This window comes from Nerophis ophidion, linkage group LG13, assembly GCF_033978795.1.
Source record: "Nerophis ophidion isolate RoL-2023_Sa linkage group LG13, RoL_Noph_v1.0, whole genome shotgun sequence".
Classification (NCBI taxonomy): Eukaryota; Metazoa; Chordata; class Actinopteri; order Syngnathiformes; family Syngnathidae; genus Nerophis; species Nerophis ophidion.
In genome coordinates, this window is record NC_084623.1 from 3,422,756 (window position 1) to 3,437,893 (window position 15,138).

General features: G+C 39.7%; 1 protein-coding gene across 1 annotated transcript in view; it reads right to left on the minus strand.

The window, feature by feature from the left end:
- The window catches only part of zmym2 (zinc finger, MYM-type 2), a 48,621-nt gene that overhangs the window by 23,778 nt on the left and 9,705 nt on the right, over positions 1–15,138 (minus strand). Inside the window, exons 2-8 of the mRNA XM_061918259.1 lie at positions 14,173–14,763; positions 10,869–11,022; positions 10,646–10,797; positions 8,819–8,967; positions 7,267–7,429; positions 5,601–5,813; positions 3,215–3,365 (exon numbers count right to left, since the gene is read on the minus strand). Of these exons, the coding sequence (XP_061774243.1) occupies positions 3,215–3,365; positions 5,601–5,813; positions 7,267–7,429; positions 8,819–8,967; positions 10,646–10,797; positions 10,869–11,022; positions 14,173–14,748 (1,558 nt within the window). The 5' untranslated portion in view covers positions 14,749–14,763. The remainder of the gene's footprint in view (positions 1–3,214; positions 3,366–5,600; positions 5,814–7,266; positions 7,430–8,818; positions 8,968–10,645; positions 10,798–10,868; positions 11,023–14,172; positions 14,764–15,138) is intronic.

Sequence of the window (15,138 nt, forward strand, 5' to 3'; positions counted from 1 at the left end):
CTATCATTTTCCAAAGCTCAAAAAAATTCCAGGAATTCCAATTTGTTCAAACTTTTTTTTCCACACTTTTTTCTGTCGAATACTCCTTTCACATTTTTCAACCCACTCCAACCGTTTCACCATCCAAACATTCAAGTTTTTTTTTGACCAGGAAAAATTCCCGGTTTTCCCGAAATTCCATAATACTATTTCTCAATCCAAGATGTTACTACTGCAACATTTCTCGACCCATTTAAAAAATTACAACACCAACCATTTCAACTCGTTCATATCTTTTATGTTTTTTACCATTTTCCCAAAATGTTCCGCTTTTCCCAAAATTCTCCAATTTTGGGGAAATTCCCATTAAAATCAAATGGGACATTCTTGACTCAAACTAACTCAAAATATTCAGCCTGTTTGGGAATTGTGTGCTTTACTTCAACAATTCTACAAAAAATCCAGGATTTCCCATAATTTTTTTTTTTTCATTTTTCCTATTCAAAATAAATTTTAAATTTTTCAAACTCTCAAATTCCCACATTCTTCAACCGATTCAAACCATTCCCCCTTCAACACATTCAACTCATCCTCGACATCCAAACTACCATTTTTCCACGTTCAACAAATTTCCAGGAATTACTGTTTTTGTTCTAACCCTATTTACAACCTTTTCCGTTTGACTACTCCTTTTCCTTTTTTCATCCAATTTCAACCGTTCCACCGTCATAACACTTGGTTTAAGAACTAGAAACATTCCCGGTTTTCCAGAAATTCCATAATACAGTTTTATCAATTAAAAAAACCTTACTACTTCAACATTTCTTGACCGATTTAAACAATTCCAACACCAACCAATTCAGCTCATTCAGGACATCCGTGATTTACTTTTTTTAAAACCTGCTTTTCCCAAAATTCTCAAATTTCCAGTAAGTTCTCAGGGAAATGAATGGGACATTTTTCCAAGTTGCACAATTCCCACATTTTTCAACCTATTTGAAACCATTCCAACACCAACACATTCCATCATCCTGGACATTCAAACTAACACTTTCCCACGTCTTAAACCAAATTCCAGTTTCCCTGGAAATGCAAACTCTTCAACATTGAAACCGTTCAACATTTCACTTCAACTTCAGCATTGGAGCATTCACATGCAGTTCCTTCAGGAATTGCCTCTTCTAGTTATTGTTCATTTTGAAAGGTAAAATCTTGATCAAAACAAACACTTTCCTTGTGGCTAAAATGATTTGTAATACAAAAAATAGAATCAAACATGTCTACAGCAACCACCAACTCACACTTAAAAACACAACTATTATATCAGAGCAAGTTTATCTTGAAAAAAAGATGAAATACCAACTGACGGCACTTGTGTTAGCCTGATACTTTCCACTGTAGTGCCAACTTCCACCAGCTAACACACAATACAAAACTATTATTATAATTACATATTATTATTGCTGTTGGATTATTGATATTTTTTATGACCAAGAGAAATATACATCACCGTAAATTCCACACTATAAGCCGCTACTTTTTTCCCACGCTTTGCATCCTGCAGCTTATAAAACGGTGCGGCTAATTTATGGATTTTTCTTCGCTGACAGCTATTATGCAAATAGTTCAAAAAAACTAAACAAATATTTTTGCCAAACGAGTCACACAGAACCGCCACAAGCATATTATTATTAACAATATTATAATATGAACATATTTTATTTATTTACAGAAGGGATAGAGCGGGACAGGAAGTATTTTAACAGGAGTGGCCACACTGTCTGCAGGCCAGCTACTTTTCAATGTACCAAGTGGAGGGGATCTACCTCATTCATATATATCATTTATGTTGATTGATTTATGAAAGAGAGGTTTTTGCTAACAAGTTAAAGGTTTTTTGAATGATAAAACAAGCATGTTTCTTTCATGAAGACAAGAATATAAGTTGGTGTGATTGTGAGGACTTGAAATGATTGGAATCAGACAGTAGTGATGAGCACGTCCACATTTTTAAATGGAGAAAAAAAGTCCTCCTTTCTGTCCAAACCCACATGAAAGTGCTTCCTTTTTTTTTGTCCAGCTTCCGTACTCCTTTTTATACACTTGACAAGAAATACATTGGCGGCAAAGTCCGTAGCTTGCTAGCATGTGCACACCAGCTTGCATAGACTCTTATTCTGTTAGCGCAGGCAGGATGCTGTAGGGCAGGGGTAGGGAACCTATGGCTCTGGAGCCAGATGTGGCTCTTTTGATGACTGCATCCGGCTCTCAGATAAATCTTAGCTGACATTACTCAACACGATAAGTAATGAATAATTCCGCTGGTAATCACAGTGTTAAAAATAACGTTCAAAATATAAAACATTCTCATGCATTTTAATCCATCCATCCGTTTTCTACCGCACCTGTTCAAGAAATAACAACGTTATTAAAAAAAGAATAGGGACTTATTATACTCTAAAGATATTGGTTTTACTTAAAAAATGCACGCATTTAGTTGTATTCAGTGTTAAAAAATATGATATGGCTCTCACGGAAATACATTTTAAAATATTTGGCTTTCATGGCTCTCGCAGCCAGAAAGGTACCCGACCCCTGGTGTAGGGCTTTTATTGTGAAGATAGGAACTGGGCAGTCTCTCTTTAGAGTTTTGACGGCAGGTAGGGTGCAAGTCTGTTGAAATAAAAATTGTGTCTCGCCTTCCTGTCGGTCATTTGTTCTTTATAACGATCTGGCAGCAGCCAGCGTCATCTCACAAGACCCTCGAATATTCTTTTTTTATTTTGTCATGAAAAAGGGAGTTTTTTGGGGTTGGTGCACTACTTGTAAGTGTATCTTGTGTTTTTTATGTTGATTTAATTTAATAATAAAGAATAAAAAACTAAAATTAATAAAAAATTATTCTGCAGTTGGGGGACCCCTGGTGTACAGCATGCTAAGAATTATCAGGGCATGTGATGGAGGAATGCACTGCACATGTGATGGAGGAATGCACAGAACAGGGTCGAAATTCTACTGAATTTGCATGAAATTAGGTTATTTTAGCTAATAATCATGCTGCAAGATCTAGCATGTTGCATTCAATGTTTATTACCATTAATTTCCCATTAATACCCATGGAAAGTTTCAAACTTTGAATATTCCCGGAATTTTGCAACCCTATTCACCACATACCACAAGTACAGGTGGCTGCCGCAGACCAGGTTCTCTGCGTGCATCTTTTGAGGCTACTCACTGTGGAAGGTGACGGCCGACAGCTTGGCCTTGTTCATGCAGTTAGCGGAGCAGTAGGAGCCCATGGCGCCGTCCGCTCCCAGGCCCAGCACCACTTCTCCCGTCTTGATCAGCGTTTTACAGGTCAAGCAGCTGGCCAGCTTGCTGTTAGCCTGACACACACAGACACACACACATGGTGACGAGGAGCACTTTCAATGACAGAACACAAACTGGACCAGACCTCACAAATAGTGCAGAAAATCTTCCAAGTGGAACACTTTCACCTCTGGACGTGTCCTGATACTTTTGCCTATTCAACGCATGTTTCCTCCGCGTATTACCGTATTTTTTCGGAGTATAAGTCGCACCTGCCGAAAATGCATAATAAAGAAGGAAAAAAAAACACATATTCACGTCGCACTGGAGTATAAGTCGCATTTTTGGGGGAAATTTATTTGACGATACCCTACACCAAGAATAGACATTTGAAAGGCAATTTAAAATAAATAAAGAATAGTGAACAACGGGCTGAATAAGTGTAGGTTATATGAGGCATAAATAACCAACTGCTATGTTAAGCTAACATATTATGGTAAGAGTCATTCAAATAACTATAACATATAGAACATGCTATACCTTTACCAAACTATCTGTCACTTCTCATCGATAAATCCCATGAAATCTTATACGTCTAGTCTCTTACGTGAATGAACTAAATAATATTATTGGATATTTTACATTAATGTGTTAACAATTTCACACATAAGTCGCTCCCGAGTATAAGTCGTACTCTCCGCCAAACTATGAAAAAAACTGTGACTTATAGTCCGAAAAATACGGTTGTTGACGGTTTAGTGAGCTGCTGTTGCTAGGCAACAACTGTAATCCAGCCTTGAACTTGTGGCGAGCCCAGGGTGTCCAAACGTCTGGGGGCCGCAGACTGAACGATGAAAGCATGCGGTGCCATTTTAATATGTTTACTTTCAAAAGTAATGAAATGCATCTTTCTTGTTTGTTCTCAGCGACCAGGAAGGTCATAAAAAAAAATACAAATGTTTTCCTCAGGCTTAAATCTCTAGATCCACTTCAGATCTATCTATCAAGATGAAGTTTTAATATTTGTGTTTTATGCTCTTTTGTTCTAAAAAAAACTTTTCTGGCAAAAACAAAAACAATGCAACATTTCCCCCCCCAAAAAATGTAAAATTAATGGAGCCTTAAATAGGCCAATTTATAACACTGAATTTGATTAATTTTGTAGGATAACATTTTTGTTTTTTTGTTTTTTTAAATCCCACTAAAATTCTTAAGGATCCAAAAGGGCCAAAATCAAAGTCTTAAAAATAAGACGTACATTTTAACTTTCAACCCATAACTCGCTAGATCCACTTCAGATCTATTGATATAAAGTTTTAATATTTGTGTTGTTTTATGCCCTTTTCGTGCAACAAAAACACTGATTTTGATTCATATTTTAGCATTAAAGTATTTTTTTTTTTTTTAATCACATTAAAATTAGCTGGGATCCAAAAGGGTCCCAATCATAAAAGTGGCAAAAATAGGTCATAGATTATTTATTTATCTTAATTCTGTCGATCAACTTTTTAAATGTTTACCATTTTGTCGTAGAGAACTGGCAAACAACAAAATACACAATATATTCCATTAAAATATTTTTAAGTGGAATATTTGATGTTTGTTTCATGCCCTTTTGTCAAAGAAAACTTTCTTCTTATCGCAAACCAAATATTTTTGCCAAAAACTATTTCAAAGTGTAATAATTGCTGGGAAGTACCATTAATAGAGCCTTAAATAGGTCAATAATTCATACCATTGATTTTGATTCATTATTATTTTTTGAGCAACGACAGTAAAAAACTAATTCCCCTAGAATTCTCGTGGATCCAAAAGGTTCTCACCAATGCAAATGTTACAAATAAAAAAACTAAGTTTATGGCAAACAACAAAATACACAATATTTCCCTTAAGAAATATTTCTAAGTGTAATATTTGATGTGAAGTAATTGGCCTTAATCAGGTCAATAATTTATAGCATTGACTTTGATTCATTATTATTATGACAGTAAAAAAAAAATCCCACTAGAATTGTCGGGGATCCAAAAGAGTCCCACCCAAATAAAAAAAAAAAGTCATAAATAATAATGTTTCATTTCACCCGTTTGCTCTTTTCTGGCACTGTTTTTTTCCCCAGATGAGTGATTTTCGACTGTGCCAGGTGCCGTACTGTGGACAGCCCTGACTTCAGGACGCTGAGCTAGCGATACAAAATGTAAGAAATATATTGCATTTGTCATCATAGCAGCGGTGCATCCGATTAGACGCTTTTTCACTTCTTCTCTTGCCCCGAAGTTGTTAGGAGAGGAAGACGAGGGTCCGATCAGTACCTGCTTGAAGTCCCTGATGCAGTTCTGGCAGCAGAAGCGCTTCTGTTGGCCGTCCACCAGCAGGAAGTGGTTGGCGGAGGCTCTGTTGGGCAGGTAGTCGCCGCACTGCTCGCAGCAGTTCATGATCAGGCCGTTGGCGCGGCGGTACACGTTGAAGCACATGTCGCTGCAGATCTTGTGGGTCACCGTCTTGAAGCTGACCTCGTGGCGGATCTGTGCACGGACATTTGGCCTCAACTTTCATCCTTGAACAATTCAGCAAAAATATTCAAATGCACAGGTATGGGGGACCACCACGTATCCCACCTGGCATCTTTCAAAATATGTTAAATTGATGATTTGGGATGGCAGTGATCAGCATATTATTTAGAAATACCAGCCTGAAGCCGCTACATTTTTTTCTACGCTTTGGACTGCATGGCTTAAAAAAACGGTGCAGCTAATTTAAGGATTTTTCTAGTAGTAATAGTTAAAAAAACACTGACTCCTAACGGCTGACTTTTGCTAGTGTATATATTAGGGGTGGGCAAATTAATGCGTTAATTACGAGTTAACTCATCAATCTATTAACGCCGACAATTATTTTATCGCACATTTGCGTATGTTGTTTACATGCTTTTATTTTGTTAGCGCTTTTTCTTAGCAAGATGGCGAGGCCCGGACGTGTTTCGGCGTGGAGGGGCTCTTGGTAAAGATGGAACATTTGGCAAAAATACCGGACAATTCTGCAAATGTCATGGCTGGCTAACAGCGTGGTCACTCCGGGATCACTTACGACCGCCAGACAATTCTGGATGTGGATAGATCGGGCCGTTTTGGACTGAATGAGGCGTGCTTGCTAGACCGGCTAGCTAGCATGGGAATACTTTGCCGGCTACATCCAGCGGCCTGTGAAGCAGCGGAGTATATGTGTTGTCTGTCTATTTATGAATAATGCAGACCAGGAGTGTTGGCTGAGTTCTTAAAGTTTACTTTCAGAGCATGCATATCACAACATACAAGATGCCGTCATGGCGACACAACCCATGCTCGTCACTCCTGTTGCATGCTGGGTAGGGTAGTTCTTTTTGTCCCTGGCTCATAACATCACAATATAGTACCATGTATATGATGCGTTCAGTTTATCAAAGCACCAAGCAAACAATCGGAAAATTCCCATCATATCAATTCCTAGATATGGTCATGATTGTTTTAAGTGCACTACGCAGAATAAACACAACATTATTAATATTGCTACTACGGATAATTTGATCGAAAATTCCCTAAAAACAGCCCACTACCTATAATATAGGTTTTTTAAACATGAGATCCCTGATATAAAAAATGTTTCTGCTGTTACCACAGAAATTGCCTGTTCAGATGTTATGATTGTGGCTCAGAGATTTGTATGTAGATTATATTTATTTTCCGTAACAAACAGGTTACAATGCAGTTAATCGCGAGTAATCTGAGAAATAGTGCGATTAACTTTGATTAAAATTTTTAATCGTTGCCCAGCCCTAGTATATTTACGATATAGATTGCACGAAAAAAAGATGGGTTCTTGTCTCACATAAGGATTATGAATGCTAAGCACACTTCCGAAAAAGTGCAGTTCCCCTTGATGTTTTGCAACTCAAAAACTTGATTGAGAGGAAAAGTGTTGTCGAGCGTCGCCAACACCGACCTCTGTGAGCTTGCCGCAGACGGTGCATTTGGTTTTGTGGATGGACTTGGGCACATTCTGCTTGTTCTCGTACGCGCCCAAGCAACCGGTGCTGCAGAACTCCTGGAAGGACTCGCTGGCGTCCACCTGGGCCACGATGGTACCCTTCATGGTGGTGATGTCCCTGGCAGGACACACAGACATTAGAGATCCACACATGTGGGTTTGGCAGAGTCGATAGCGATTATTAGTAGTCAAGCAGGCTGATAATATTTGAATATTATAAGTCAGTAAACATCTAGACAAGACTTTATAAGTTGTTTTTTTAACATTATTTTTAGGAAAGGTGGGACCAGCAGTGACATGTTTGATGTTGCCAACTTTTTTACGGCACTTAACCTGAAAATCAAAGTGTTCCTTTCATGAGCCCACACTTCTTGATGTGGAACAGAAGGACAAAAACTGAATAAAAATAATGTGTACCAACACAGCAGGAGGAAGAATTGTGTGTTTTCCCACCTTGTTTATTACTGTCTACTTAAATACTAATGTAACTTCCAGATTACAAACAGCTACTTTTTTCCTACGCTTTGCACCCCTTGGCTTATAAAATAGTGCGACTAATTTATAGATTTTTCTTCGGCGACGGTCATAAAGCAAATACTTTTCATAAAAACACATGCAAGGACACTGACTTTATTTTTTATTGTTTGTGCTACGGCGCCATCTTTTTGACGAGTTCACTCGCTACAAATGCTGCAGTGTCCTTCCATGTAGTGCTTTGAACCGGAAATGGAAGTGCGGTTCTGTCTTCTAGCCGCTCGTAGCGTTTTTACTCGTATGGATTCTTTATTCTTCGCTCTAAAAAACGTCTAAGTTTTACAACACAACGAAAACAATTCGTACTTACTAAAGCGTCCCATGTGTGATGCTTGCAGGAGTGATTCCATGCATATTTGTATGTGCTATCGTAATGTAATGTATCGAATACCATTAGCATAGGCTAATATGCTAACCGGTTTGAGTGTCTGTGTTAATATTATTAACTTACAATTACATTTTTTTAAGTTTCATTAATTTCTCAGTAAATTCACCGAAACGTCATCGTTGAGTTATTGAGTCTGCTTAGCTGATTTGAGAGCTAGCTTGCGCAGCTAGAGGGTCCATGACCATGACTTTGGTTTTGTTTGATCAGCCATTTTACTGCCGTGTTACAGACACCGATTGGTAACAATCAAGGTATAGGAATAAAAATGTCCAGAATATTTCTGTGTAAATAACTCATTTCACAACGTATATATTTGCAGATTATAGTCTGATGGCTAACATAAGGAAAAGCAAATAAAAAAATTAACGGGTGCGGCTAATATACCTGTGCACTCTATAGTCCGGTAAATACCGGTATCAAGTGTATATACTGTATCTGCTGATGTAGTTGTAAAAAAAAATAAAAAAGTCGATAAAGATATACGTCAAAATGCCAAATATCAGCACCGATAATCGATTGATCTTTACTAGAAAGCTTGAAAATGCAAGAAATTTGAAGGCAAAGGTGAAGACAGAAGAGGCTTACTTTTTGCACATGGTGCAGCTTTTCTTGGGGGCGGGTTTGTGTGAGAAGGCGGAGAGACAGGTGGTTGAACAGAACAGGTGCGTGGAGCCTTTGCGCTGGTACGCAGTCTGGCCCTTTTTAAGAGGCTTCTTGCAGTTTGCACAGGTCACCTGCAAGAACACACATTCTGTTAGCCGCCAACCAGCAGTGCGTACCAGCTAAAACCAGGGCCGGGCAATATATGGAATATACTGGATGTATCGCAGGTTAGTCTCTGAGCGATACAGAAAATGACTATTTGGTGATATTGGAGCATACCTTGTCACACAGTTGCTTGTAGCTGCGGGCATTACATTACAGCCACTCTTTCTTGTCTCTCATTCTCACAGAGACATAAAGCTAGCGCACCTTCTTACATACGTCACACAGTCTAGTTACCAGGTCCTCCAATGAAGACCAAGATAAAACCACTACCAGTCTAGTTACCAGGTCCTCCAATGAAGACTGAGCTATACATAACCACTACCAGTCTGGTTACCAGGTCCTCTGATGAAAATCAAGCTAAAACCACCAGTCTATTTACCAGGTCCTCCAATGAAGACCAGAATAGAACCACTAAAAATTTGGTTACCAGGTCCTCCAATGAACACCAAGCTAAAGCACTACCAATCTGGCTACCAGGTCCTCCAACGAAGACCAAGCTAAAGCACTACCAGTCTGGTAACCAGGTCCTCCAATGACGACCAAGATAAAACCACTACCAGTCTGGTAACCAGGTCTTCCAATGAAAAGCAAGATAACACCACTACCAGTCTGGTTACCAAGTCCTCCAATGAACACCAAGCTAAAGCACCACCAATCTGGCTACCAGGTCCTCCAACAAAGACCAAGCTAAAGCACTACCAGTCTGGTAACCAGGTCCTCCAATGAACAGCAAGATAACACCACTACCAGTCTGGTTACCAGGTCCTCCAATGACGACCAAGATAAAACCACTACCAGTCTGGTAACCAGGTCCTCCAATGAACAGCAAGATAACACCACTACCCGTCTGGTTACCAGGTCCTCCAATGACGACCAAGATAAAACCACTACCAGTCTGGTAACCAGGTCCTCCAATGAAAAGCAAGATAACACCACTACCAGTCTGGTTACCAGGTCCTCCAATGAAGACCAAGCCAAAGCACTACCAGTCTGGTAGCCAGGTCTTCCAATGAAGACCAAGCTAAATCAGCACCAGTCTGGCTACCAAGTCCTCCAATGAAGACCAAGCTAAATCAGCACCAGTCTGGTTATCAGGTCCTCCAATGAAGAGCAAGCTAAAGCACTACCAGTCTGGTTACCAGGTCCTCCAATGAAGAACAAGCTAAATCACTTCCAGTCTGGTTACCAGGTCCTCCAAAGAAGACCAAGCTAAAGCACTACCAGTCTGATTAACAGGTCCTCCAATGAAGACAGAGCTAAAGCACTACCAGTCTGGTAACCAGGTCCTCCAATGAAGACCAAGGTAAAACCACTACCAGTCTGGTTACCAGGTCCTCCAATGAATACCAAGCTAAAGCACTACCAATCTGGTTACCAGGTCCTCCAATGAAGAGCAAGCTAAATCACTACCAGTCTGGTTACCAAGTCCTCCAATGAAGACCAAGCTAAATCAGCACCAGTCTGGTTACCAGGTCCTCCAATGAAGACAGAGCTAAAGCACTACCAGTCTGGTTACCAGGTCCTCCAATGTGACCAAGCTAAAGCACTACCAGTCTGGGTACCAGGTCCTACAATGTGACCAAGCTAAAACCACAACTAATCACCAAGATGTGTTCTAATCTAGTATATGTGAGGGGGCATCACCTTCACCGTCCTGGGCTGTGGCTGGGAACCTGGTGAGGAGGAGGAGGAAGACTGTCCTGGAGGTTTGGCCAGCGAGGTGGCAGATGACGTGGAGTCCACACCGGTCTGCTTTTGGTTGCGAGGGACAGACGCAGACTGGGAAATCCACGAGTCTGCAGGGACAAGTTGGAGAGGTCATTGTAGCACACGGAGAATGTTCCATAGCTGGTGTGGGTCAGTCTACCTGTTCTGCTGTGGGTTCCCGCGTCCCCGTTCTGCACCGTGGAACCCCGCCCAGGGTTGAAGGAAGCACTTGGTTTTCCCGACACGTCGTCAGTGTTCAGGCTGAATGCATTGCAGATCTGTAGACCGTTCTCTTCCACCTGGCCTTCACCTGCCTGGAGACATTCAATAATCCTCTACATCATATACACCATTTCAATATATGTCACCATGGAGACATTCAATAATCCTCTACATCAGTGGTTCTCAAATGGGGGTACGTGTACCCCTGGGTAGGTTGATTGGCAACACTAAATGGTCCCTAGTGTGTAAATGTGAGTGTGAATGTTGTCTGTCTATCTGTGTTGGCGACTTGTCAAGGGTGTACCCTGCCTTCCGCCCGATTGTAGCTGAGATAGGCGCCAACGCCCCCCGCGACCCCGAAAGGGAATAAGCGGTAGAAAATGGATGGATGGATGTACCCCTGGGGTTACTTGAAGGTATGCCAAAGGGCACGTGAGATTTTTTTTAAATATTCTAAAAATAGCAAGAATTCAAAAATGCTTTAAAAATATATTTATTGAATAATACTTCAACAAAATATGACTTTTAGTACATAAACTGTGAAAAAAATGCAACAATGCAATATTCCATAAATATTGATGTTAAAGATTTCATTTTTTGTGAAGAAATGTTTAGAATGAAGTTGATGAATCCAGATGGATCTCTATTACAATCCCCAAAGAGGGCACTTTAAGTTGATGATTACTTCTATGTGGAGAAATCTATGTATAATTGAATCACTTGTTTATTTTTCAACAAGTATTTAGTTATTTGGGTATCTTTTTTTCCAAATAGTTTAAGAGAGACCACTAATAAATCAGAAAGTGATGACATAGTGCTGTATTTTACTTTTTTGTCTCTTTTTTTTCAACCAAAAATGCTTTGCTCTGATTAGGGGGTACTTGAATTAAAAAAATGTTCACAGAGGGTACATCACAGAAAAAAGGTTGAGAACCACTGCTCTACATCATATACACCATTTCAATATATGTCACCATGGACACCACACATGTTTATTTATTTTGTTTGCATTGGAACAACACAAAAAACAGGAGAAATAAGCCAAATCTAATATTATTTTACACAGAACTCCAAAAATGGACTGGACAAAAAGATGGAGAAATGGTGGAGTCCACTCTTCTCCATTTGAACAAGCTGCAAGTGTGATTTCTGTATTGCCAGCACCTGTTACTTGCTACAGGTGAGTTTCATAACAAATTAAAGGAGCTTCACATGCTTACAATACAACTATTTCTTACAATTTTGGAAAAGTGCCAATCATTTTGTCCCGTCCATTTTTTAGAGTTCTGTGTAAAAAAATAATATCAGATTTGGCTTTTTTTTGTGTTGTTCCAATGCCAACGAAAGAAACAAATATGTGAACAACAACACATTTGTCATTTCAACTACTTTCTGGGAGAAGTGCTGCATTATCTGACACAAATGCAGGGGTGCATAAATATATATATAAATATATATATATATATATATATATATATATATATATATATATATATATATGATATATATATATGTGTGTATATATATATATTTGGCCATGACTGTACGCACGTACTATCAATGTATGTATTATCTCTGTATATATGGAGTGTGTGTGTATATATTAAGTATGTATATACTGTGTATGTAGTATGTGCGTATATATTATGTATGTATGTATATGTATATACTCCATCCATCTATTTTCTACCGCTTGTCCCTTTTGGGGTCGCTGGAGCCTATCTCAGCTGCATTTGGGCGGAAGGCGGCGTAAACCCTGGACAAGTCGCCACCTCATCGCAGGGCCAACACAGATAGACAACACACACATTCACACACTAGGGACCATTTAGTGTTGCCAATTAACCTATCCCCAGGTGCATGTCTTTGGAGGTGGGAGGGAGCCGGAGTACCCGGAGGGAACCCACGCAGTCACGGGGAGAACATGCAAACTCCACACAGAAAGATCCCCAGCCCGGGATTGAACCCAGGACTACTCAGGACCTTCGTATTGTGAGGCAGATGCACTAACCCCTCTACCACCGTGCTGCCCTATATATATATACTATGTATGTAAGTATGTATATACTATGTAAGTATATATTCTGTATATATACATGCTATGTATGTATGTATGTATGTATTGTGTATGTAGTGTATATATATATATATATATATATATATATATATATATATATATGTATAGTGTGTCTGTAGTATGTATGTACGGGCATGTATATACTATGTATGTATGTACGGTGTATGTATATATTATGTTTATATGTATTTATGTGTGTGTGCATATATTATGTATATATATATATATATATATATATATATATATATATATATATATATAATATGTATGTATGTAGTAAGTATATATTATGTATGTATATACTATGTATGTGTATGTATGCAGTGTTTACATATTATGAATGTATGTAGTATTTATATACTATGTATGTATGTATGTATGTATGTATGTAGTGTGTATGTAGAATATATGTATGCAGTGTGTATGTAGCATGTATGTACAGGTATGTATGTATGTACTATGTATGTATGTGTGCATGTATTATGTATGTATATAATACGTATTTATGTAGTATGTATATACTATGTAAGTATATATTATGTATGTATATACTATGTATATGTGTATGTATGTATGTGGTATATATGTAGTATTTACATACTATGTATGTATGTATGTATGTAGTATTTATATACTATGTATGTATGTATGTAGTGTATTTATAGTATGTACAGGTATGCATATACTATGTATGTATGATCTATCTACATACTATGTATGTATGCAGTATTTATTTTGTATGTATATGTATGTATGGAGTATGTATGTACATATTTTGTATGTATGTAGTATGTATGTATGTATATACTACATATGTTAGTATGTCGGATGTATGTATATACTATGTATGTATGTAGTATTTATGTATGTATATACTATGTATGTATATGTATATACTATATATGTTTGTATGTAGTATGTATGTATATACTATGTATGTATGTAGTATTTATGTATGTATATACTATGTATGTATATGTATATACTATATATGTTTGTATGTAGTATGTATGTATATAATATGTATGTATGTAGTATTTATGTATGTATATACTATGTATGTATATGTATATACTATATATGTTTGTATGTAGTATGTATGTATATACTATGTATGTATGTATATACTATATATGTAGTATGTATGTGTGTATGTATTATTTACCTCTGGTCCTGGCTGCAGTGATGTCACTGAGGTGATCATCAGGTCCACCTGGGCGTCTGCACCTGCTTCTTCTTGGACGGTGTCCTTCTGGTCCAGCGTTGCCACATTGGCGATTCGGATGCCCGAATCCGCTTCTGTGCTGGCGGGGGAGGCGGGCAAAGAGCCACCAGGGGGCGCCAGCGAGGGGGAAGGGGCTGGCCGCTCCTCTGACGACTCCTCGTCATCGATGACGATGGGCTCCGTTGCGGCGGGGTTGGAGGACTCGCCGGCGTCGGGCGTCTCTACAGTAGACGCGTCTGCCGTGGCGTCGGGAGGTTCCGGGCCCTCCGGCGTTTCTTGGGAAGACGGGGACGCCGGTGGCTCGGGCGCCTTGCCCACCACCAGGACCACTTCGTCGTCATCGTTGGCGCAGCCCTCCTTTGGAGCCTGGTCATCTGTTGCCGTGGAAACTGACTCTGAAGCCACCACAATGGGAGGCGTGGCTTGCTGGCGAGGGGAAGGGGTGGCATCCATGTGCTCTACTGGCTCCCCCGCCTCCTCCGCAACAGCGGGGTTTGGTTCCGACTCCCCATCCATCACTGAGGCACGCACCTGGCAACGCAAACAGCAATTAGCCCCGGCCTTATGGCACAGGTGTCCCCCGAGGAGGCAAACACCTGAGACCCTGCGCTTGTTGACACTGAAATGAAACCAAACTTCAATGTGAACCTGACTTGTTTTTGCCCTGCACTTCCTCTCACACTTTCAAAATAAAAGCCACCCCTAACAATGGGCTTTTGTGCCAATGATTAACAGCTGCGCGACGTCGCAAATCCTCCCCTTCGTCTCCTTCTCCTCCTCTCACCTGCTGCCCTCCGCATCCCTCCCCCTGCTGCTCGTCACTCCCGGGCCTGTTGCCTCGGCAACCCGCCAAGCTACACCTTGGTTGCCAGGGCGACAGCGAGGCACACCGCCGACGTCGCCGCA